General features: G+C 39.2%; 1 protein-coding gene and 1 long non-coding RNA gene across 6 annotated transcripts; both read right to left on the bottom strand.

The window, feature by feature from the left end:
• Positions 1–3,245: 3,245 nt before the first annotated feature.
• On the bottom strand, positions 3,246–24,532 carry mphosph8 (M-phase phosphoprotein 8). 5 transcript variants are annotated; one of them, XM_034575081.1, is made up of 14 exons: positions 24,226–24,503; positions 21,956–22,117; positions 20,431–21,453; positions 19,338–19,434; positions 18,461–18,703; positions 18,065–18,187; positions 16,415–16,503; positions 6,351–6,491; positions 5,765–5,851; positions 5,511–5,665; positions 5,121–5,272; positions 4,467–4,591; positions 3,788–3,871; positions 3,246–3,370 (listed from the first exon to the last, which is right to left on the bottom strand). In XM_034575081.1, the coding sequence occupies exons 1-14, from the start codon at positions 24,322–24,324 to the stop codon at positions 3,329–3,331; spliced, it is 2,622 nt and encodes an 873-aa protein (XP_034430972.1). In that variant the 5' UTR covers positions 24,325–24,503; the 3' UTR covers positions 3,246–3,328. The 5 variants fall into 5 exon arrangements, with proteins under 5 accessions (XP_034430972.1, XP_034430971.1, XP_034430967.1 ...); XM_034575080.1 differs by having other exon boundaries at positions 21,935–22,117; positions 24,226–24,492; XM_034575076.1 differs by lacking the exons at positions 3,246–3,370; positions 3,788–3,871; positions 4,467–4,591; ... (2 more) ...; positions 5,765–5,851; positions 6,351–6,491 and adding exons at positions 9,567–11,314; positions 11,641–13,987 and having other exon boundaries at positions 21,935–22,117; positions 24,226–24,532.
• LOC117755358 lies at positions 7,769–8,573 on the bottom strand. Its single transcript, XR_004612583.1, has 2 exons — positions 8,355–8,573; positions 7,769–8,302 (listed from the first exon to the last, which is right to left on the bottom strand). It is a non-coding gene; the product is annotated as an uncharacterized LOC117755358 (long non-coding RNA).
• Positions 24,533–25,219: the final 687 nt, after the last annotated feature.

The raw sequence follows: 25,219 nt of genomic DNA, 5'->3' as shown, positions 1-25,219 counted from the left end.
ACTGCTACAGTCGCCACGGGGAGACGTCTTAGGAACACACCATCTTTTAGTCGACCTCAGCCTTCAACACAGCGGCTCCAAAAGTAAATCATGTGGACATACCCTCCAGAGGAATTCAGTGAAAATCTTGTGTTGCTGAGTTATTTTGCACACACACACACACACACGCTGGAGGATGATCTTCCACAATCTGGACCCACAGGGTGTTTTTGTCTATTAGTTAAATGTTTAATTAATTATGAATAAAGTCATTCATTACAGCATAGAATGTGGTGTAAGTATTTCTCTCCCTCATTCATCTGACTGTTTGGCAAATTTGACATCAACACAACTTTGTTTACTAAAAACCTGACTTGTTTTTAAGTGATAACTCGAGTTCTGTGTTTAAGTACAAGTCTGAGTGACTTGTTCACTTTACCTGAGTATATACGTAGTGTGTGACTTTATTTAATTCAGATGGAAACACTGCTTTTTACAGCCAAACATTTACATCAGCTGGATGTAGTTAGCATTTTACATAAAAACATGTGGTAAGATTATAAAATATAATACATTTTATAGATTTTCCAACTCTTCTGACCTGATCTGTTTTTTAGGTCTAAGCCTCTTGTCATGTTTCAGATATGTGAGTTGTTTTCACCCAAGACATATACTTCTCCTCCAAACCTCTCACATGGTTTCATTTAAAACCACATGAGAGGCCTGTTTGGGACTCAGGTCCAGAGAGGACAGCAAATGATTAATAATCCACAAAAATCCAACATTAGTGAAAAAAACACATTAATACACATTTGTGTATCAGAGCTTTAGTTTTTGATTTATTTCTCTCACATTAATCATCTCATGACCCCTCACATTCATCTTGTCACCCCTTGGAAATCAAGGTCCCGCCGAAGCACACGCTCGACCAATCGCGACTCAGTCTCAGCTGCCAGTCATGTTTTGCCACGTTTTATAGCATCAAATGAAAAATTTGCACTTAAACATACATCAGTGAGATTAGATCTGAGAAAATTCTATATGACGTGTACTCAGATTTCTTTGTTTGGCCCATGTCCCATCTGCTCACATGGATGAGGCAGGGTGATGATAAGTGGGCTAAGTCAAAATTGTAAGGCCAGGGATGATAGAAGTGAAAATAAAAGCATTGTTACAGTAAAACAGCACGAGGGAAGTTGTCGCTGGGCATGATTTCTGTTGCGTCCGCTCGCCTATGACTGCTCCACAAGGTCGGAGAGCCATGACACCAGGAAAACAAGAGGCGAGCAGCTCTTTGGAGACGCGACTGAAAGGAGTATCCTGTGATCAGCAAGTGACAGATAAATTACATCTATTAAGTTAAGGACTGAGGATTTCTTAAAGCAACTGTTTGAAGAGCTGAATGTAAACATGCTCCTGTTTTAATAAGATATTCTGAACAGGTCTGTAGTCTGTAGCTGCTTCAGAAGAACAGATATCCATTATCGTATTTTAATGCAGCCTCAGCATTGTGTGTTGTCACTGAATCAGTTGTTGAAATGTTCATTTTAAAATAACCAGTCAGATTTAAATTCATGCCATTGATTCTGTTGCTTATGTTGTTCACCGGCAAAAATAGTACGGCTCAGTTCTGTCGTCCGTCCTTTTTTAGCTTTTAAAAGAAAAGAAAACTATGTGAAAACTGGATATTAAGGCAACATGGAAAACCCCCATCAATCAGGAGAGAAGAGAAAAAGAACACAATCATTTCACCAGTGCTGTATAAAACATTTTGCCGGCTTAAGCCGAGCCAATGGGCAACTTCACAGTTAAAATCAGGGCCGTCTTTAATATCAACAAGACTTTTCAAATCCAGAAGAAAAAGATGGGGAAGTCCAGCACTGACAATCTTTGTAAAGTGTCCGTAAAAGAATAAGAGTCAGTGCGTGACTGAGAAGAATTTGAATTTGTAAATCCCCCAAATTCACAAGCAGGGCGGTCGCTCTACGCAGAGAAGTTTTAGTCCTTATCAAGTTAACATCAGAGCTTTTTACTGTACAGGCTAAATAACTTAACCCACAACTAAAGTGGCAAAAAGCAGAAAAACATCAGCAGTCATCACATGACGCTTTATAAAAGAATGTATATATTTATATATGCGAGTATGTACAGACCAGGAAATATAAACAGCTAAAGGGAAGACAAAAATAATTTTCTTCACTCATTAAAATTCAACATATTTCTTGAGGATTGCTTCATTCTGGTGCTGTAAACAAAAATATGGAAATTAGACTCAACGCAAGTATGCCCACATGTCGTGTCTGCGCCTCAGGTGAGTTGAGTCCGTGTCAGAACTCCATTCTCAGACCTCTCTTCTGAAGTGATGTACCTGACAGTTAAGGACAAATTTGTTATTTCTTTAAATTTACCTCCCCATTTGCTGTCAGATCTGACATCCACTTCACATCATAGCTTCAGGAGAGAGTTGAGAAGTTTTGAACGACTTTTTGACCATGACACGAAAAAAATCCTTGGGAGGTGGGCAACACTTTAAAGACAAGTCAATACCAAAGACTGTAAATAAAGATGGACGACACATTTCCACTTCCTCCCAATATCCAGAAATGAAGCCAAAACATCCTGGATTCGAATGCAGCCATCTTACAGGGATGTCATTTAGAACCAGAGTCTATACCGCAGCCAGTCACAAGGGGGCAATCAAGATGTTTTGGTTTCACCTTTTTGGAGCCGTCATTCATACATCCTTACATACAGTCTTTGATTAATGCACTGAAGACCATTATGAGTAGGAAAGCACCAGCTGGGTTCAAGAAAAATTTGAAAAAAAAAAAAAAAACGTGATGGGAAAGCCCCTCTTTGTTTGCTTCAATGCAAAAATCTTATTCTACACACAAGTAAGGTCTACAAACACACATGTATCGTATCCGAGCTGACAGAAGGTGGAACTCAGGGTAAAAAGGCACAACCCAGGAGGGATTCAATCGCCAAAGTGAGAGAGGATGAAGGTCCCGGCTGCCTCCTTCCACACCAAAACAGCGCAGCACCAACAAATGGACGGTCTCCTTGATGAATCCTTCACCTCGCCACATTCTTAGATTTGTGCTGTCTGGACAGGATTCAAATGTCATCAATGAGCTTCAGTCTTTGAGAAGTTGCACTGACGTCAAGACGAGAGGCGGCTTTAAATTTCACTGCATCGTGACGAAGGTCCCACAAACTCCTCCTTTCCTAAAAGACCGTGAGTCTGGCAGAGCATTTCAGCTGTAGCTCCTGCTGTGTGTGTGTCTGTGTGTGTGTGTGTGTGAGAGAAGGTGCGTGTGAAGGTGCATGTGTTTCACTGTGTTAGCCATCACTGCAGCTGGACTCTGTACGCACTAATGAGGAGTTTGACCTGAAGAAAAAAGAACATCAGGAAAATAAGACTGTTAGCACGTTGTTAAAAGAATCCACAACTGATTCATTACAATCCACAACTGAATTATACAAATTCTGGGTTTTTTTCTGCAACAGAAAATTGTAAGTTTGATATTTTGGTGTGAGGTAAACCTAAAAACTGGGGAGCATAGACTGTAAATAAAGATGTGTCTCCACTTCTTCCCACTATCCAGAAACAAGGCCAAAATATCCACAATATGAACGTCTCCATCTTACGCTGATGACATCAATTGGAGCTAGAGTGTGCACAGTACCTGTGTGTGTGTGTGTGTGTGTGTGTGTGTGTGTGTGTGTGTGTGTGTGTGTGTGTGTGTGTGTGTGTGTGTGTGTGTGTGTGTGTGTGTGTGTGTGTGTGTGTGTGTGTGTGAGCTACCTTGGCTGCCGGTGCTTCTGCAAGTCGAATGAAGAGTCTGTTGATCCCTGGGACCGGACTGAAGGAATAGATGAAGTGACTATCCTGAATGTTTGAAGATGATTAAAAAAAAAAAATCAGCATAATGAGAATTTATCCTGAAAATTAAATCTCTCACAGCAAATCCTGTGAATCATTACACATTATACAAAACACACTCAGCCTATTTCCATGAAATGTTATGGAGGGGTGAGACATGGAAGAAGTCATTCAACTTTGGAAGGGATCTGGATAAACAGGCTTTTCCCCCCACATTGCTAGATATGGTGATCTCCTTGGTGGAGGTATATGCGTAATGGTCGTGCAGAAAGAAAACAACAGCACACATTTGCACAAATGAGTAAAACCTCTGATGATCAAATTTACTGGCTTAAGTAGTGTTGAAAGTAACATGGACCCTATGCAGGAATGGCAAACTCTTTTTCGGAGACAAGCTAATGTATGAGGCAATGCTTTTTGAATTTGAATACATTGGATATCTACCACTGAAGAAATAACCACTGTGAAAAGTTAAATGAGGTTTGAATTCTATCATAATTTTTCATTTTCTCAACCTTGTTTTTTTATTCTTTGAGATGAACCGCTTTGTGAATTTAGTTTTTCTTGTAATCGAACAGCACTTTGGGTTTTAAAAACCAACCATGAAGATGGGCAGCTGGAACTTGTCGTTTAGCACCACGGCGTGAACGCTGCAGGGTCCGCAGAGCCTGGCTGTGATCTCGTTCAGGAAGTTAGCGTGGAAGATGAAGAGGAGGATTCCCGAACCTGGATTGGGAGCAAGGGAACAAGGGTTTTGTGACAGAAGAAAAGGTGAAAGTATAAAAGTCTTTCTCTCTTTTTCAACACACACCGACTTTCTAAGACCACACAGATGTTTTTTCAAACCCCTTATTCAGAATGACAGAACGAACTATATAAAAATAACAATAACTTGTAGTAATATAACCTCACCTTAACAAATTGCAGGTCAATGAAGAGTAGATAAAGCAATTAAAAATAACAAATTGATTTAAGTCAACTCTATAACATGTCATTGAGAAGATGAGATTCCTAGCTCACTTCCCAGTAGCCCATTTATAAAAAGACGCAGCAAAGATTACTGTCTACAGCAGGCAAGGGAAATTATTTTCAAATGAAATGTAAAACTATCGAAAAACTTCTGTAAGGCCGTGTTTCTGAGAGAAGTGAATTCAATGCTTTTTAAAACTTTTGCCAAGTCCTGTAGACACACTGCTATTGTGTATTTAAGAAACACATCCAGCTGTTCACAGAGCTGATGATGTTTGTGTTTTACCCTCTGGTTGTGGCTGCGACTTGAAGCCAAACTCCAAGGAAAAGTCTGGCCCCTCGCAAAGCCTGTGGCAGGCCAGAGGGAAGACTGGCTCCAGCAGCACCAGGCGAGACTCAAAGTACGCTCGGATGGAGTCCTCCGCCACACTGGACAATCTGACACAGAGAAGGACAGAGGATAAAAAAAGAGTCATGCACAATAATCACAGGATGATAGATGAACAAAAACACAACAATATATGGTATATTTACGGGACTTATATTGGCAATTTAATTGAATTTGAGTACTGTTGGGCCTTGGTGGAAGTAGACAGTTTCTATAGCTGTCTGCTCTCCATCACATGCACAGACACCCGAACATACAAACACACACAAAGCTGTGGGAAGCACTCACATGCCGATGTGATCCTTGATGAGGTCGCACACCATCAGGTTGTTGCTGAGCTTGGCGAAGTACATGGCCGTGTTCTTGTGTTTGGACAGGATGTTGCAGTCAGCTCCGTACTCCAGCAGGAGGCGCACTACGTCAGCGTTCCCTCTTTTACATGCCTGAAGTGAAGTGACAGGAAATCTTTAGCAACTCAACCTGTGTCTCATGTCCAGATCCCACCGAGTGTTCAGTTTCAGATACATGGTCAGATACATTACCTTCATCAGCGCCGTCTCACCGCCGAGTGTCTGTGCGTTGACGTAGGAGCCGGCCTCCAGCAGGATAGCAACAGTGGTCAGGAAATTCTGACAAAGGACGGACACAAAATTAAAGGTGTGAGAACCCCCCACAGAAAATAGGTGGTTAATACAAACTTGATCCAATACTTGATTCAGGAGATTCCCAACATCACTGTGTTTTAGATTAAATAGTTTTAATCCATTAAAATTTGTCCTTTTCCAAGTGCAGAGCAATACACAGCTTTACTTGTAGTGCGGTAAAACTGTCTTTGATTCTAAAGGAATATTTACACAACATTCTTATTAGTCTTCACATTTAAAAGAAATATAAATTCTTACACATATTAATATAAATTTAGCTTAATTAAGGAGAAGCATAATTTGTGCCCGTGATTCAATTTAGACTATTCTACTATACACTAGCCATAAATTAATGTTAAACATCTCACATGTTTTATTTGTTGATAGATTTGGTTTTATTCATGACGTCTGTGGGAATTCTAGGTGAAATGTATTGTACAAAAACTACAGTACAGGTGAGGACCCCCCTCTCTTCTCAACTTACCTTTTCAGCAGCGTGCATTAGGGCTGTAGTGCCGTTCTTCTGTCGTCCGTTCACCCTCACCCCCTTCTTTATCAGCAACCTGAGGATGTCGTCCTGCCCCCCCGCTGCTGCCAGCATGCTCAGGGACATACCACTGACGTCCTGTGGACAAACACACAAATGAAAAGCTCCAGTGTCACAGATGAAGGCGATAACATGGTCAGCTTCTCATTTTGCTGCTGTGGATTGTTGGAGAAGGAATCCCTGAAAATTAACATTAAAAATGTAATCAAAAGGGTTATTTAATTCTTTTTGGGCATCAGAAGACATAGTGAAGCTTTTCTGTGATCACACTGACATCTGGTTCTCAGACAGAGGCCTCAGTGTTAACTTTGTGATGAGACTTTCCTTCTACAACGGCCAACAAAATGTACATGTTATTTTGTATGTATCAACTAGAGCATCTTTAAAGCTACAACACCCTGCTGAGCAGTTTTCTTGCACGAGGCTGAAGAAACAAATTTATTCACAATAATGCAGGTTCTAGGGTTTTGCAAAGTCCATCAGTAACAAGGTAGAAGGCTGTAAATACTCTTCTACAAATGTATTCCGTCTTTAGTTAATCAGCTTCTGGACGAGTTAAGGATTCTGGACAAATGCTGAATTTAATGTATTTCAGTATTTTTCCATTAGTTCCTATGCTGGAACACGTGTGACACAATGTGCTGGAGATACTAAAGGTGCATAAAGGGTGTTAATGAACTGTGCACAAAATTCCAGGTCTGTGGAGGATTGCCCCCAACATAAGTGCTATTCCGATTGTTTTGTATTTTGCATCCAACCAATTATCTAAATAATCCTCTGCAGGGTTGAGGGGGACTGGTACCAAAAAATGCTGAAATCAGGCCAGAGGAAGGCACAGCTCGGACAGGTGGTCAGTTTATCACAGATCCGACATTAACATCCATCTTGGGTGATCTGATCACAAGTGGACAGCTGTAAGAAGTGATCTGGGATGCATGTGGCCACATCATTTGAGCAGTGTCACAGCATGTGTCCTTGGCCACATTGAGGGACTGATGTCTAATGTCCTCTGGCCTACTACAATTTTACAATGACCCAAAAATACATTGGAACTTTTCAGTATTTTCCATATGTTGATTTATTTGTGGCAGCTTGCTAAGTATCAACAGTGAGTGCCACATATTGATTTTAATAAATAGCAAAACTAAAATGCTGAACATACATGCTAAACATGCAATGCTGGCCTGCAGTCATTTGTATTTTTAACCACATTCTGAGAGCTGCTAGCAACACGGCAGACTCTTTAGTCAAATCAATACTATATTTGCAAATAAAATCTACTAAACTTATGCTTTCATATTCCAAAAAGTCTGGGGAATGAGATCAAATTGTCTCTTTCATATGAAAAACTTGAAATTTTAAGCCAAGGAACATTTTATTGTCCAAGCAGAAGTTCCTTACAATACTTGATAAGAAGGATTAACTGAGGCAACATAGTTACAGCAGGATGAAGAGTAATACGCACTCTGTATACAACAGTAATAAAAAAAAAAGAAGATATCTGCTATAAAAGAAAAGCAAAACCTTGCTTTGCAACATCAAACAGCACTGGTGACCTTCAACAGAATCATTTTCCAAACACAAATGTATCTGGACTGCAACTTTAAGTGATGTATAATCTGCAATACTGATATATTCCTGTCATGACACAGGAAAAACCTGTTTGCCATTGGTGATCAGTTCACTGACCAGTGTCTGCATTAATGCATTTAGCATGAAAAGTGTGGACATTGTTTACTCTATAGCTGCTACTGAGGATAACACAAAAACCTTCGTCCTTGACAAATGGCAGCAGTGCTGCCTGCTCATTTTGATCACTAAGATGAATATTCCTTTTTTGTGTCCTAACAAAAGAAACTACAAAGTCAACTGGCCTAACTGAACAACAGCTCTGCTTGAAAATAACACTGCAATGGCCAATTTTGGAAACTGAAAGGAGACTAAAACAAAGCACCCATCTACTTTTAGTAAATGCAGGTTGTACCTCTGCTATATTTTGTTTTTAACCTTCAACAAGGTTTGTAAGGTATAATATATAATCTAAGTTCCACATAAAATTAATTGTGCAGTTTGTTTTGAATTATTAAACTGCTTTTTTAGTTTAAGATAAAAAACTAGTAAAATATGAATTTAGTTACCTTCTGTTCTGTCGCATGTGTGATTTGACCAATTTATATCAAACATTTTTTTTATCTGAAAATGTGATTTAACTTTTGCAATAACAAAATAACATTTTCATTTTTATCTAGTTTTCATTCTTAAATTTTGGAATTGTAATGCTGCTTCACTTCTGTAAAAACAATCTTTAAATGCAAGTTTACCAAATATGGTGGTTCGCATTTTTTAACCCTTAAAACAATTATTGATATTGTGTGCTAGATGCAATCAACATTAATACAAAAAGTGTAATCCAGCAAATAATCAAAATAAGGCAATCTGATCATGGCAACTGGATATTAATGTCACAAACATACAAATAATAAAAGATTAAAAGAATGTAAAACAAAATAGACCAATGTAGTGTATTATCTTAAATTAGAGTACATCAAACATCAATAAGTACTAACATGTTCTATACAGTTACTGTATAGCAATACAAAAATAAAACCAAACTTATTTGTAGCTTATAATCTAATAAACATGAACAAAAAATAAAAATGGAAACATTTATCAACAGGATCCTCAGAAAACTGTAATATTTAAGTGCGAGGTATAAACACTGAGCTCCTAATTCACTAACATCCACAAGGAAAGTATGTCATTACTGCTGCAGGCTATCAGGGGCCATCTACAATATAGGCTACTGGCTAAAGCAAGAATATAGTACACTTGGATCAGGCATTCAGGAAAGCAAGTCAACACACATCTATGGTTTTGGAGGGATTGGCTGCAAAACTGTGCTGGTAGGTTTTGATCATCGTAATTCACCCAAATTCTACTTAGTGAGGGCAGAGAGATTGATGTGTATGTTAAGTTTTAAAGTAAACAAGGGTAGAAATTCCTCTGGGAGTGTACTCACTGAGACCAGCTTTGCTCAGTGCAGGGTGAGAAAGGCCCTGGTTGCTGTCACTGTTTTCATGATTATCATCGTTTGAAATGTGTGATCAGGTGCAACAGTGGCTACTTGTACAGGCGGCAGGTTGCAAATCCTGGCAAAATTAGATTACCATTCACTAAATGATCCAATCTCTAAATTAGAACACGTCCTAATGATAACCTGTGATGAACTGACAAATTGACACCGTTATATAATTGACTGTGTTACATATGTATAGGCAATCTGAACATATCAAACAATAATATTAGCTTTTTTTCTGAGCCAAAGGTACGATACAAATGTCCTTAATTCCACCCATTTAGTGTATATTCATGCAACAGTCCACCAAAATCTTGTTCTTTTTCCAAAGGTGTGGTTTAAAGAATGGCAGGACAGTCTGGAAAGGTTCGAGGTTCACTGACATGACATTTTTTTTACAACAATCCACATCTGCTCAAATGTTAAGCCCCATATGAGGTTAAAGCCACAGTGCTCGTATAACTCCAAAGTGTCACAGATCACCAATTGTTTTGTAGCATGTCCGTTACAAAAAGTTACAGGGACAGATAAACAGGACCATCCCAATCTGCGTTCAAATTATGAGTCTCTGGTTCTTGTCCTCCACTTTGCTTGGAGGCAACAGCATGCCCTCTTCTTTTCATCGACTGAATTGAGTTATGTACAAAATATTTAACTTCCCTCCATGTCCTGCTGTTCAAGGCAGGTTCAGCAGCTAAACATGCATCGCAATCCTTTTTGCCTGGCACTTTGACCAGTTTACAGAAGTCTCCAAACTGACGCCTCACTGCTGCCTGTTCCTCCTCGCTCCACAACCTCTTGTTTCTCTTTTGAGGTTTCTCACCAGTATTGGTTTGTCTTACTGTAGTAGACATGGGTGCACCTTCCTGTACCACTGGTGCTGTATCGAGAACAGTGTGTCCAAGAATTGTTGGTACAACCTGTGCAGTTGTAGGGGCCCTAGGTGGGTCTGTGGGGTAAGATGGTGTACCTGAATGGTTCAGAGGTGTGAAGGAAGAAACAATAGGACTACTGTCATCGAGTGGGGAATAAACAGGAATCATAGGTGGGCTTGAGGTATTTAATGATGTGAACGTAGGGACCATTGAGGTACTTGGAGCATTTAGCGGACTAAAAGTAGGAATCATTGCTGAACTTGTAGTGTCATGTATGGAGTACACAGAAGAGGGTTGCAAAATTGCTGCATTCTGTGTATATGAAGATAGTGGAAGAATGTGGTTGTTCTCTGAAGTGTATGCAGGAGAGATAAGTACATTTGTAGTGTTGAGTGGCGTAAATGTGGGAACTACTTGTGTATCAGTAGCATTCAATGGTGTGAAGGTTGACATCAACGATTGACTTGTATGGACCATGTTTGTAGTAGTGGAACTAAAGGATGCATAAGTTGAAATCATCTCTTGGGGGAATGGTGTGGATGATTCTCTCAAGTTTATTGGTGGAGCCATCGTCATACAATAGTCTGAACTTCCTGTCAAGTGATCTGGGTGCACTGTTGTCATTGTACAGACAACATTTGCATCTTCCAAATCGTTCTTTGTGGTTTGGCCTCCAGCTTTAGGACTCTTTGGATTCAAAATGTTAACGTTCCCTTCAGACTTCTGCTGGTTATTTCTCCTGCGGACTGTCTGTAGTGTGTTGTGTACATAGTTTTTGACGTCTGTCCAAGATCTTCCACGAAGATCTGGTTCAGCAGCTATGCAAGCATTGCATTGTTTTTTGCCTGGAACCTTCATTGTTGTGATAAAATCACTTAAGTATCGCTTCACTGCAGCTTGCTCCTCCTCGCTCCAAGGTCTTCTCTTTAAAGCTGGCTTTGATGAGGTTCCTAAATGCAAAGAGCCATGGTTGTATTAGAGATAGAAGATCCTGATTCAATTAATAATGCCATAGTTTCTTAACTTAAAATTACAGAACTATGTTAACTACATAGCTTGACAATTCTTTCTTGTGGAATGTGGAAAACGTAAAAACTATCAAGAATGAACTGGGATGAAACAAAAAATTGTTTGATCATCTATTATTGCATGATGAATGAGAAAATGTCATCTGAGGACTTTGACTCAGTTTTAAGTCTGAGAACAAGAACAAGACTATATACAAAACAACTTTTGGTATCAAAGGACACAAAGCAGAAAAGCAAACATCACTCACCATCTCTTGTAGTGGTAGGTGGACTTGTGGATGGCAGTGTGCGATCCATCTTGAGCAGTTGTTTGCTCACTTCCTCCAGCTGCAATGCATTTCTTGAGAGCATGTAACACTCCTCGCTGCTCTTTCCCACCAGCTTGGCAACTTGGTCCAATTCATGTTCATTCAGGCTCATTAGCTGCCAGCAGCTGGCAATTTGCTCTCTTAATGATGAGGACAGAAGTGCCTCTGGGTTTCTAACTCCACATTCCACCGCAGCCCTCCGAAAACAGTCCAATCCTCTGATGAAGGACGGACCTTCAGTCCTGGCAAACAGGTATGGATTTGTTTTTGACACACCTGCTTGGTGTCGATTTTCAATGAGCAAGTCAATTGACAAAACCATCCTTTCTGTTAACAGAACCAGCATGTTTCTTCCATACTGACCTTCTAGTTCCAACCTTGTAAAAAAGGCACCTAGGTCCAACTCCAATTTTGTGCTTTTCCTTATCTGATCAGCAGAGGGCAGAAATGTTCCAGTACTCTTTTTGCAAGTGTAAGTTTGCAAAAGCATTCTACCAATATTCCCTACCCTTCCTCTGTTGAACAGACAAACATCTGCCAGAGTGGCCTCACTGAGCTTTTTCCATGTTGACATAGAAGGACTTTCTTTCAGCTCCTCCCTGGCTTCATCTTCCTCCCCAGCGATAAACCTATGTAGTTTCATTAAATCTTCTGTCACAGTTGATTTGTCCACTTCAACTTTTTTCACGTCTTGTTTTAAAGACAATGCAAGAGCTTTGCGAGAAAAACACTCACTCCATTTTGTATCAAGAAGCTGTATGAACTTTTTCACTTCACTTTCAGTGTCACTGTCCTCTGTCATGCGACTTTCCCCAAAAGCTATTTCTGCAGCTCTTTTCAAAGAGTAGCCGATTTTTGATACAAGGGAGACCGTTTTGAACTTACTGGAACTGGGATCAAAACCACTAGCTCTTTTGGCCCCTTCAACTGCCAATGCGAATTTGGATGGTAGACATAATTCATGCAAATACCTCACACTGTTGTCAAGCTCATTTACAGCTAGCACAAATCTACCCAGTTCCCTCATCTTTTGTGCAATATACGCAAACTGAGACTTGTCATGTTCATACTTAACAGACAATGCATTGCCATATTTACAAATAAGTGGGTCATTTCTTATATGCCTTGAGATGTCATCTTGATGCATGATATGGATGATTTCCTCGCAGCCTCCAATTAAGAACTCTGACATTGGAAGCAGCTGAGGGGCAGTACTGGTGACTTTATTTGTCCTGTCAGAGGATTTCTGATCTCCTTTTCTGGCCTTACATGACCGCTCATGTCTCCATAAATCAGTTTTGCGGTAAAAAGCAAAGCAGTGCTGGCAGGGCAGGAAGTCACGAACAGATATGGTGGGATTTTTCACCTGTTTCTTGGACAAGATTTCCCCTTCGCCACTTTTGACAACATGGCAATTATGCTCATAATCTCCTTTATTGCGAATTTGGTCAAGCAAAGTCTGCCTCACTTTGGAACCTTTGGGAAAGTGTATTGCGTGGGCAACATCTGTTTCCTCAGCATGCTTCTTCTCCAAATGCTTTGCGAGTTGGGTGTAAGCCATTTTGCAATATAAACAGAAATGCTTCTTCGATGGCTCTTTTTTCTCCTCTACAGTGCAAGGTGTTGCTCCAAGCACTTTCTTACAGGTCCTTAGACTTGATCGTGTTGGTTCTTTCTTCTCCCAAGTTTTCCCACAGCGCCGTGATCGCCTTTTTACAATCTCCTTTGTGTCCATCTCAGATTGAGCTTGATCTGTACAATCGGACTGACCTGCCACCACATCCTCTGCCTCATCATTTGAGTCATTTGCTTCCTGAGGGGACCATTGTTTGTCAGCTATGTCCTTTATTACTGTTTTTTCATCATCCCTTGTCAGCATCCATACCGCATCCAAACTCATTTCATTTGATGAACCACCTTTCGTGTCATCAAACATCTCATCTTCTTCTGCTTGCCTCTGGTCTTTCTTTACGTCACTTTTCTGCTCAATGATTGAATCACAATCATTATTTTTGAACTCAGTTATATCGTTCCCACCTTTTAGGATGTTTTCATGTTCCCTCATTGTCACTTGCTCTGTGTTTGTAAAGGCTGGGCTGCATAACATTTCTTCGACATCTTTTGGACAATCCAAAACTTGTAGTATGTTCTCTTTAATGCTTGGAGAACCCTCTTCATTTCTTGCACTGTCAAGGTTAGCAGTCAACCTAAGAGCATCATTCGTACTTCTCTCTTCAATCAAGCTCCTCTCTCCTTCAAATGACCTCTTCTCACCAATTGTACATGCCTGTAAAAGAACAAGTATATGTAAGACTCATCACCAAATCAGACCCTATGAATAATTTGATAAAGTGAACTTAAAACACACATTCATTGGAAAATAAAAGTGGGGAGGGAAACAAAAACTAAAATTTAGTTTGGAAGTAATTTTTTAAGGTGGTGATAAGTCAAGAAAATATTTTTTGGCGTTGCCTTGTCAAAATCCCTTGCACACTTTTCAACAGCTGTTTCACGTATAAACACCTTGGAAATGCCCCACCAAGATCCAGGCTCATTCAAACAAAAGTCAACGTGATGGCCACACATCACTTTTTAGCCAAACGCAGACAAAAGGGAAAAAAAGCCCTGATACCTCACAAATCTCCAGTACAAAAACCACATGTGACCCATTCGAGAACAGTTAATGGCTTTATTGGATCAAGCAGTGTTTTGACATTGTAAATGTCTAACCAAGTAAATGTAGTCATGGGGTGTTGGATGAAATGCTACATGGAGGGAACAGAATATGCACTGACACTAGACCTACATTCATGGTTTGCAATAAAACAAGTAATGTTACTTTGGACGTTATATATATATATACAAGAATATGCTTAGCATAGCAATAATTTTACAGTAAAATCTATTAAACTGGTGATTTAGCACAACATCTTCAATGTGGCTGAAAAGAAAGAGTCCAGGATCAGGCCGGAGACTGATACAAAACATGGGAAACCCATTAATGGTGTTCAACCATTAACATAATATCAACGTTTTTATAAAATCTATTCTTAGGTGGTAAGATAAAAGACAAAAACATACTAAATATAATAGCTGCTGGTGCATGCTGCAAGGCACAAATTAGGTACTATGATTATGATGAGGATATATGTTCTAAAGCATATTCAGTATGTACCTGCTTGAAGGGGTTCATCTTGTCCTGGTACTTCATATTTTCAATGTCCTCTTCCATTGGTTTGTTCACTGCAAGACAAGACAATGACAACGTCTCTAATGTGCACACATTTTAATACATTTGAAATATTGACAGTGTACAAGCTACCAATGTAAAATCAAACTACATTACAGAGCCATTTTAAACATCAGAACAATGGTGGCACAGTGGCTGGCATGCAAAGCATACTAGTGAGACAACAGCCGAGGGTTTCATTTTGTAGTTTGACCCACATGTGACTGAATTTGTCAGACTATCAACATTGATATAAACAATGCCAGTTAACACAAAGATGGCTCACTCACTGTTTAAAGTCATCAAAACTACAATTATGGTATATAACTAAATGTATTCAATCAGCCCCATCAACATTGTATTGATAAGGTATATCCCATGGGAATATGTTTGACGGAATAAAAACTAAACATAACTTAATGCATAGGACAACAGAGAAATTCAGTAAGATCTCATATGAGCTTAATTGTCCTTTAACGCATACTAAGTATCTACTTTTTGCGGGAAAGTTGATTCTGCTTCATAACACAAAAAACAAACAATAGCTGTACTTCAATTTCTTCCTTGTAAAACAATTACACAATAACAAAACTGCTGAACTGATATATATTTATATCTATAATACTAGTAAAAGGAATTTAAGGTTATACTCTTACCTGGGTTTGTTGCAAAAGCGATTGTTCTTTGGAGATGTGAAAAAAATCTTGAGGTGATGAATTATTGGCAGATATGACACAGGAAAGTCTCAGTGTAGATCTTGAGGAAACAGATTCCTTGGTGCACAGTTGTGGAAAAAACCCTTTTCATTTACAAATGATGTATGGATAAAGATCCTTTGAATGCACGTGCTTGAGTTATTACAGCTTTGTTATGTTGCCCATGAGCTAAATGTCCAAATGTTACCTTGCAATTTTGTTGGAAGGGTTCTGAAAAGACTTTCTGAAGTCCCAAAATTATAAAGTAAAAATAATTAAAAAAAAAGATTATGTATGTGTGTCAACAATTTTTTTTATCTTCAAGCAACTTTGCTTGAAATAGCTAAAATATGCTTTATGAGACAAAAACAGTAGAGTTTTGTTTTTTTAAGACTCTTTGTTGCTTCTCCATCTGGAAAATTAAGTGAATTTTTAACGCAGTGTCAGTTTTGTATTAGTGATGCAGAGGACCTGGTCAGACACTTGTTAAACCTTTGTAAACACAGCATCATGTTATACTGCTTAACCATAAAAGAAAGAAAAATAAATCCCTTTGTTCAAAGCCATTCACACAACTACTCCCACACATACACTTTGGGGCAACCAAGGTGCAAGCTGCAAAATTTATTTTTGTCTTGGAAATGGAGGGTTACAAGGCCTAGAGTTACAGGTCAATTAAAAATAAACATTAAACTAAATAAAATATAGGATAAAAATTAAGTTAAATAAAAAAAAAAAATTTACTAAAATTTACTAAAACAAAAAATGTTGACATTACAAGGGTACATACCTCTTGGTCTAGATTGTAGTCCTCCTTGGAATTAAGTGCCAATTTCACAGCCATGTAATCTCCACATTTCACAGCATCCCGCAGCTCACCTGATAAGAACAAAGCAGAGCCAAACAAAGTTTAAGTACTTTAAATGAAAGTACACATTAGTGATCTTGCAATTAAAACATATTTAAGATACAATAAAAAACGCATTTAAAATGTTCCTTTTATAATACCAAAACAAACAATTAAAGAGTGTGGGCATATTTTGGACACAACATTAAAGAAAAGCTTGTAATGTGATTATATATTCCACAATCAGGCAATGCTAACATTTTATATTTTTATAATGCCCTCTGAACATGTGCACAGTATGCTATCATCACACAGATAGGGGTGAAAACAATACCCTGCTCCCATCTATGCAGGTCCGCAGGATAACAACTTTCAAAACAGGACATCAATTCTCACATGCAGACAATGTATGTACAGTATTGTTTAGTTTTAATGACAACATAGTGCTAATGCAGCTGTTAGCATTAGCTGTTTTTAAGACATGAACTCCAAAAATGTCCAGAATATTGGGTCTGGACCATAGCCTGTCGTCTGGACCTATAATTAACAGGCCACCAGCGCTCTGTGGCAGCATGACTGGGACTCATGTGCGCAAGTCACGTTTGTGTGTTCACAATGTTAGGTAAAGGAAGATGGATCACAACATAAGCTAAATTAAAGATTTAATTTCTGCCTAACAAACGTTTTGACTTTTAGACCGAATATCCCATATGTAATCAAGCAGTTGGAGGCCAAAACCTTGAGCAAAGTTAGAGGTTTTAGAAGAGACAAATTTACTCAGAATGTCCAGATTGGGCACTTTGGCACCATTTGAGATTTCTAACTAAGTTTGACCCCAATTAAATAAAACCAAACCAAAAAACATATTGGAAAAAGCTTTAAATAACTGTATACACTTTGCATTTTAATCTGTGTTGTGCCTCTGTAGGAAGCAGTTCTTTGTTGACGTAAGGCATAGAGGGACCTGGCACTTCCTGTAGTAAATGGGTGTCTTAACCCAAAAACTAAAAATGGGCTGAAATTGTCGGGCCTCATTTCTAAGTGACACAAAGACATTGAAGATTATAAGACATAATTTATGTATTTGGCAAAAGTCAACTTTATTTTTGCTCTTCTTCGGCTGTGGGAGTAGTTGGCTGCTGGATCAGTGAGGTTTAGTCGCTGTGTAATAAGACATATGCTGTATGTATTTATATATATAGCATGAAGTAGCATGACTGTCGGGGCTAGCTTTGTGGGCATGCATAGTGTGCATGTATTTTCTATGTTTTACCAAATGCCGTTTAAGTTGCTTGGTGTTGGAATTGTGTTTTGCCCAGGTAAAAATGCTGTCAAGGGCTTATAGCCAAAATTTTCCAGTTACATATATACACAAATGTCATGACAATATTGCTTAATATTTAAAATGCCCCGCTATGGTGAGTGTTGTGAGATGCACAGCGCTGCCCCCTTCACTCATGCTCACTATTCTTCTATACATTACTTTGTATAGTTTAGCACCAAGGGCCAAAACATAACATATTTATCCAAATATGAAGTTGAGCTACAAGATGGCAGACAACTTATTGTCACAGATGATATGGAAACACTTACTGGGTGTTAATGGTGGACCTGACAGGATCTCATCCTCTCCATTTAGATGTTTCTGGAAGTCATCCAGAGTCATCCAGTCCAGATTGAGGTCCATTCCAAGACTTAGTGTGGCTTGGCCCTTGTCTGTACATCACACACAATGCAGAGAGATGCTTTCTTAGTCTACAGTCTGGAACCCTGTGTAATGAATCTCCTTCACCTCCTACTCTCTCTGAACATTTTGCACACGTAATTTTTTATGTGCAATGTAAAAGTTACATATTATGAAGGTCAAAAATTGACAGTGAGGAGGTAACCGTATAATTACTCATGAAACAAAGTTGGACCTATTGGGGTAGTGTTTACGTTCAGCATGTGCTCAGTGGGCACCAGACTATGCAACATATTTTTCAGCACCTTCTGGCGGCTCCTGGGAGTCCTTATGGTCATCAGTCACGAGGCGTCTCGGCTCACTGTCCTCTCTCCTCTTCCTCTTCTCATCTGTTGAAGATCTCCTTTCCCAACTAGGCCGTTGTGGCTCCTCTGGCCTATCCTTCCGCTCCCGAGAATCCTCCCCTATCCTCGGCTTTGCAGTACTTTCTTCTCCTTCCCTCTCATCGCTGTCCAGGTTGAAGCCATAACTCTGGCTTGGTTTGGACCCTAAAGGGGAGTAGACGAGTCATCATATATTGTTATGGATGTCACATAAAGAGCAAAGCTGACAATCAAACCTATAGACGACATTAGCCTCTTTTATTTTCCCAGATTGTCATTCCATATTCCAGGTAGTTATAACCGGTTACTTATCTGCCATGTTTATTAGGTAGTTATACAACAAAAAAGATCCATACTACTAGCTTAATTTCACATGCCTCTAATCATTTTTAATGACTCCACATCTTAACATTACACAATCATAATGGCTTAAATTGAAGATCCATTAAACATTTAAACAAACGTGACTGATTTTACACTTCTCTGTCAAAATACAGAAGTGTATAGACAGCTTGTTATGAAATAGTACTTAATATGGGAGACTGAATATAATCTTTTATAACTATGATAAAACATCACTAACATCAACTCTAAATGTTAGGGCTAACTGCAGTACAGGCTAAAAGTGTAAATACATCTTAACTTTTTCCTCCTGGTTTTACCTCTTGCATTTATGTATTTGCCTTTTTCTCACCTGGTGTTACATTAACAGCAGTCAGTTTGGATTGATGCGACTATGACCAACATCCATAACTTATGATTTTTAAAGGTTTTTTCCCCCTATGAGTGTTGTGCATACCATCTGATTGCTTAGTCCTCTCTGTCTTCTCAGCATCTGGTTTCTGAGCTGGAGACTCTTTGCTTGGCTTGGTGATCTTCTCCAGTTTTCCTAGTAGCTAATGTTGACAAAGAAGAAAAAAGAACAGCATTGTGACCAACTTGTTTTTTTCCCAGAGAGGTTCACAACTTGAATCATGTCATGGTTATTCTGGAACCAATCCATGCGCTGCACGCAGCTCGACAATGATTGATTATTAACTCATTTGAAACAGAAAAATAAAAGAGCAGTTAGTGATGGCCAATGTTGATATAAAAAAAAAAAATGTATGGCTAACACAGAAATGTAAAAATATTTTCAGTTCACATCATAACTGTAGCAGTTCAGAGGACGTCCACTGAGTAGGACATTGTTTTTTTCTGAGACTGTTATGATACAGTAAAAATGTCATTACAACCTTATTTTGATTATTTGCATACGTTCTTTATAAATTTAGACTAGTGATGCAGTTTACTGTGACCTTGGGGATCTGCCAGATGTCATCAACCCACATTTTGTAAATTTCCATGTGCCACTCTGTCCGTTTTCAGCAGTAAGGTAACGTGAGTTCAGTTACTACTGATACTTTGACGCTTCTTGCATGTGTTTTATTCTGAAGCTAGTTGTAGTCTTTAGTCTAACATAATCATAAAATCCTAGCTTAGGACAATTATTACAGCTTATTAACTATAAACTGGTAGTGACGGGTGTTGTAAACCTTACAGAGCTACACTATGTAGTCATTAGTTTTAGGTCTAGTAAAAAAAGGTGGTTTTGTGAAAAGATGTAGAAGCTTGTTAGTACGCTGCTGATCACTGTTTATCAGAGCAGCTCAGCGCCGTTTGCAGGTTCTGTACACAACCCCATATCTTAGACAACAAAATGACGATTGATAGGTTGTAATAAGGTTTAAATGTTTTATGTATTTTATAAACAATATAAACTGAATGAACTAAAAAGCATGTTTGTGCATGTAAATCTCCAACTACAGCTAAAAAGTCAAATGAGGAGCATCCGGTTACTGTTAACAACTCAGAGATATTCATGAAAAACATCCATACTACTAATACTGTACCTTTGTTAGTTTGACACTGTTCTTCTCTACAGGAGGCTGATGAGATGGCTGCCGGCGAGGGGCACGATCCTTGGCCTCACAGTTTAACAGGAACTTCTCAAACAGGTTAGTGGAGCCTGTGGGGTCCTTCTGTACCAACAACTCCTCTTTAGCCACATCGTCCTCCTTGACCTTGGTGCTGGCGGCTAATGAAACAGAAGATGAGGACGACGACGATGTGGAGGAAGACTGGGCTTTAAGTGTCGCAGACGTGCTCTCCTGCCCTTTGGTTTTCACTTTCTTATGCAGGGTGGAGCTATCACTTGAGTCGGAGTGTGGGGCATTGTCCTCCTTGCTTTTTGAGGTGAGGCCCTTCAGTTTTTGGAGGCTGCTCTCTTTCAGAACGCCGTCTGGCTTTTTGCTCTTTTTGTCATGGACAAGGTCCTTTATGCCCTGAAGCTTTACTTCCCACTTTCCCTTCTTCAGTTTCGACTTGTCGTCCAAACGTAACTTTTCAGCCGACTTCGTTACATTCTCTCTTGATGTATTGTCGTCCAGTTGGGACTCTGATGGGCCATCACTCAGGTCATCTTCCAGAGGAGCAGCTGCCTCCTCGTCAGAGGTTTCAATCTTTCGATCCTTCTTCGCTTTCTTTTTCTTCCCCTCCTCTACTTTTTCTTTCTTGTGCTTTACTCCGTCTTTTCCCTTTTCCTTCTTGTGTTTTTTGGAGGGGACAAGCTCATCGTCATCCTCTTCAGAGTCAAGCAGACGCTTTTTTGAATCAGCCCTTTTCTCCTTGGAAGGTGAAGTTGGAGTAGGGGCCCTCTCTGCCTCTTCTTCTTCTTCCTCTGTCTCTGGAGCAGGCAGAGGCCTCACCTCATCCTTTCGTTTGTCTTTCTTCTTCTTTTTGTCTTTCATAGGCAATTCATCTTCTTCCCGGATCTTTTTCTTTTTCTTCTTCTTGATGGGCATCTGAACCGGGCGGTCTTTGTCGCTGTCACTCTCTGAGTCTGCATCAAACACGTCGCTCTTTGAAGGAAGTTTCTAATTTCAAAAGGACAATATGAATGATCAATCTTATTGCTATGCAAAGAGACACTGACTAAATGACAAATAGTATTATTTGTTTAAAAACAGCAAAATATTTTGGGGGCTGGGGAATACTTAATTCAGCTAAGTAAATATTTTGGTCCAATGCAGATATATACAGAATGAATTATCATCTTGGAGCACAACTTTTTAGCTTCTGTATTGTGGAGTTAATCAATTTATACAACTGTGATCAAAATACCAGGTAATGAGTAAGATTTAAAAAGTGTATGCAGTAAATGTTCTACAATTACAATAGTATTGTTTCGAGTTTTTCCTGCCATAGTTAGGCTGAGGTGCTGCGCCCAAGTGTTTTTGCAGAGTTCCTTAAGGCAAATGAAGATTAAATAAATAAAAAGACATTTAGATGAAATCTCCCTCTTAAAACTGAGGGAGAACTGGAAAACAGTGTCCGTAGTATTCTTAATATACACACCTGAATGTCACTTAGACTTACCACGCTCTTCTTGGCTTCTGCTTCTTTCTTGGCCTTAGCTTCTACCGTGGCCTTCTTATAGGCTAAGAGGACTTCTCGACAGTCCTCTAAATGAGCCTCTGGCTCCCAAGTGTCATCGTCGGAGCAGTAATTCTTCCAGCGGACTCTGTAGAGCACTTCACCCTGAAAACAGACACAAAAGATACAGCATGGAGTTCAGGTATGATGGTACGATGGATACATTTCCAGATTGTGGTTACATATGCAGACATGGCTGACAGACTAGATCAAATTTGTAATTGTAGAATCGGGAACGGTGGACATTTTTCTGGGCATTACTGATTGCATGAATTATATTAGTCAGTTTTTTTATATTTGCTACAATGCACCAACATACAAACACTGTTTGATTGAGTGCATCTAGCTAGAGAGCTGGCAGTAGACAAAGCTCACTTCCATTGTCCTCAGATTTTCTTCACAGATACTGTGAGGGCCAAAAAGTGGTAATGACTCACTAGGGTTGCTTTGTAATTCATTACTGGTGTAACTTGTCTAAACTTTTTTATTTTTTTTATTTGTTGAGTGATGCTACTTTGAATATGCAGTGACAGTTGCTCTGAAGCTGGAGATATTGTTTTTAGCAAAGGTAAATGTTTCAGTCTTGAAATAGCTTGCTGTGGGAGAAGATTAATTTAACAGTGAGATCAATAAAATTCTGTTGAATACCACATTAGACAACTCTGAGTGGTGTTTTTTGCATTTCAAATGTTGCAGTGAAAACGCAACCCTTTTATCTTTGTCATACACATGTTTCTCCAGCGCAACTCCCCCTTCTTTACATCTATTCTTCTAAATTAACTTGATTGAAAAAGCTTTGGAAAAAAAAAAAACTTCTTTAATTTGCTCACTTGATGTAGACAGAGTGAGTAAAAATTTAACTTGGCTGTCGAAGAAAAACAACCCCCTCCATCAACCCACTCACACAAACATCCCTTCACGAGAGTCTAGTTAATGTTTAAGTGTGAAAGTGGGACACTGCTCTTGTGACTTTAAAAACAAAACAAGTGAAGAAATAATGGTTATTACTGGAAGTCAATCAGAAACAACCACACCACGTGTACAACACCAATATATATCTCAAGTCTACTGAATGAGCTGGTATATGTTGAAGTGTACTCGTAGATTTGTCTGTGTTGTATGTAAATAACCGCTTTAGTATTTGGTGTGTTTTAGATTTAGTGTGTACCTGCCCAAGGACTGCAGATGGAAATTAGCTGATGGTTAAATCATCTCTTCTCATCTTGAGATTAATGATTTTGTGCATTGTCCTTGTTTAGAATGCACCCATTATGGGCTTTAACTCTGTCTGTGCAATACAATGGTTCATGTGCAATCCATTCACTGTACATATTTTTCACTGTATATATTAGTTTTATATTCCTTACACCTAAGTATTATTATCCTTACACTTATCTTTACTTACTGATGCCTATTTTTGACTCGTGCTGCTGTAATATTGAAACTTTTATTTCATTATGGGACTAATAGAGTAAAATTACATTTAAAAAAAAAATTCTGAAAGGCACGACAATAATTGAATATTTTATACAACTATACACTAAAACTGCAATATATACCAACCCTGTTTGGGAGTCCTAATGAAAGCTGACATTACAAACTACTACAAATGGGAAAGGTCCACGTTGTAGCAAACACATGCTCTCGGTACTAATAACCAATAAAACATGCAAGCAACATAACTTTAAATTGCTTTATGAAATATGACAATTCTCTGCACATGCACAGAAAATCGAGGAAACCAAACAGCTCAGGTGTGGAATCCGTGCAGCTTCAAATACTGCGGCTACATTAGCATGCGTTAGTAAATTCACATTGTTTCCCCTTCAGCTGCTTTTAAAGCAGAAATGATGCTAACATCGTCCCCGGGATTTAGTCACTGCGCTAGCGGACAATAACGAGAGCTGGGTGATATTTGCAAGCTTGCAGAGCGTCCGTCCTTGGCCTCAGCAGGAGAGACAGGAGCCGACATCAACACCAGGAAAACGGTGCTAAACATGGACGAGCTGCTAACACAACAAAAGGGGCTGATGAATAAACGACATCCTGGGGAGTACATGCATCGAAATGCGTTTGGGTCGAGTTATCAACGTGTCTTCTGATGGAGGACAGTGTGTGGACACCGTCGGGCTGTGTCGTGCTGGAGCGTGAGAGCGGCCATGTCTGCCCAACTGACCGGGAGGCTACGTTAGCCGTTAGCCTGTAACTCCTACCTCCTCCAGCCGCATGTCAATGATCCGCTCCACCTCGTACACGTCCTCCTCTTCGTCCTGTTCGCTGTCCGCCGGTTCCACCTTCACCTCGGACGCCATGGCTGCGGGGCTGTGCTGTGTATTTTCCGCTAAAACCGTGTCAGTGGTGTGTGTCGGAGGGGGCAGCGAGGCGCCAGTGTACCCGGGCAGCGCCGCAGCGAGGTGGGTTGATCCCGAGCGACGAGCAGCTACCGCCCGCTCCCACCGCGCTGCGTTCAGGGACCGGCCCTAACCTCGTTATTCGTTTTTTTTCATCTCACGGTCATTGTCCGTTTCCAGAATGTTTCTGTAATAATACTGTTGTGAAACCAGGAAAAGAAACCACAAAAAGATTCTGCTAAGATGTTTTCAAACACTTCATCATGGGAGGATATGTTGTTAAAAATAAAAGAAGATACATAGTTTTATTTTAAAATGTTGAAACCTATTGGCAATTAAAAAAAAAACACAAATGTAAATTTAGTTATACAAATCATAGTTTTGTTATTTTCTTTAATTATATTGAACAATATAAAACCTGATCTATAAATCTAATAACACAAAAGGCTGTTAAAACCCATAACATCAACAAATATCTCGGTTTTTTTGTTATTGCCTTTTGTTTGTTTGTTCTCTTACTAATAAAGAAAGAAAATATCAAAAAATTATTAAAACGTGTGATGCAATTTTCAAAAGAAAAACGTTTTCTCAAACATATTATAAAATATACATATCAAACAATATATATTTTCATTAATATATAATTTATATTCGTTTTCTAATTTTTCTCTAAATACAGATAGGAATACATAGGTTTACAAACATTTTGACTCATCACTCTACTTTGTCGTTACTTTGGACGTTGGAAGTCAAAATTACGATGTTTAATAAAGGCAGCATGGAGGTAGGGCTTCCCTCTGGATTGGACGCAGCAAACGTTTGAGAGCGAGCAAAGCAAAGATGGTGGAGCAGCAAG

This window comes from Hippoglossus hippoglossus, chromosome 21, assembly GCF_009819705.1.
Source record: "Hippoglossus hippoglossus isolate fHipHip1 chromosome 21, fHipHip1.pri, whole genome shotgun sequence".
NCBI classification, from domain to species: Eukaryota; Metazoa; Chordata; class Actinopteri; order Pleuronectiformes; family Pleuronectidae; genus Hippoglossus; species Hippoglossus hippoglossus.
This window is presented reverse-complemented; position numbering and strand designations above follow the sequence as displayed.

What these genes read in the sequence shown, in the direction of transcription:
- mphosph8 (XM_034575076.1), bottom strand. Translation starts at nt 24,324, where the DNA reads ATGGCGTCCGAGGTGAAGGTGGAACCGGCGGACAGCGAACAGGACGAA. An exon ending in TAAGTCTAAGTGACATTCAG is followed by an intron (nt 21,454 to 21,934) that starts GTGTGTATATTA and finishes TTTTGAAATTAG; the next exon opens with AAACTTCCTTCAAAGAGCGA. An exon ending in AGGTCCACCATTAACACCCA is followed by an intron (nt 16,504 to 18,064) that starts GTAAGTGTTTCC and finishes TGTTCTTATCAG; the next exon opens with GTGAGCTGCGGGATGCTGTG.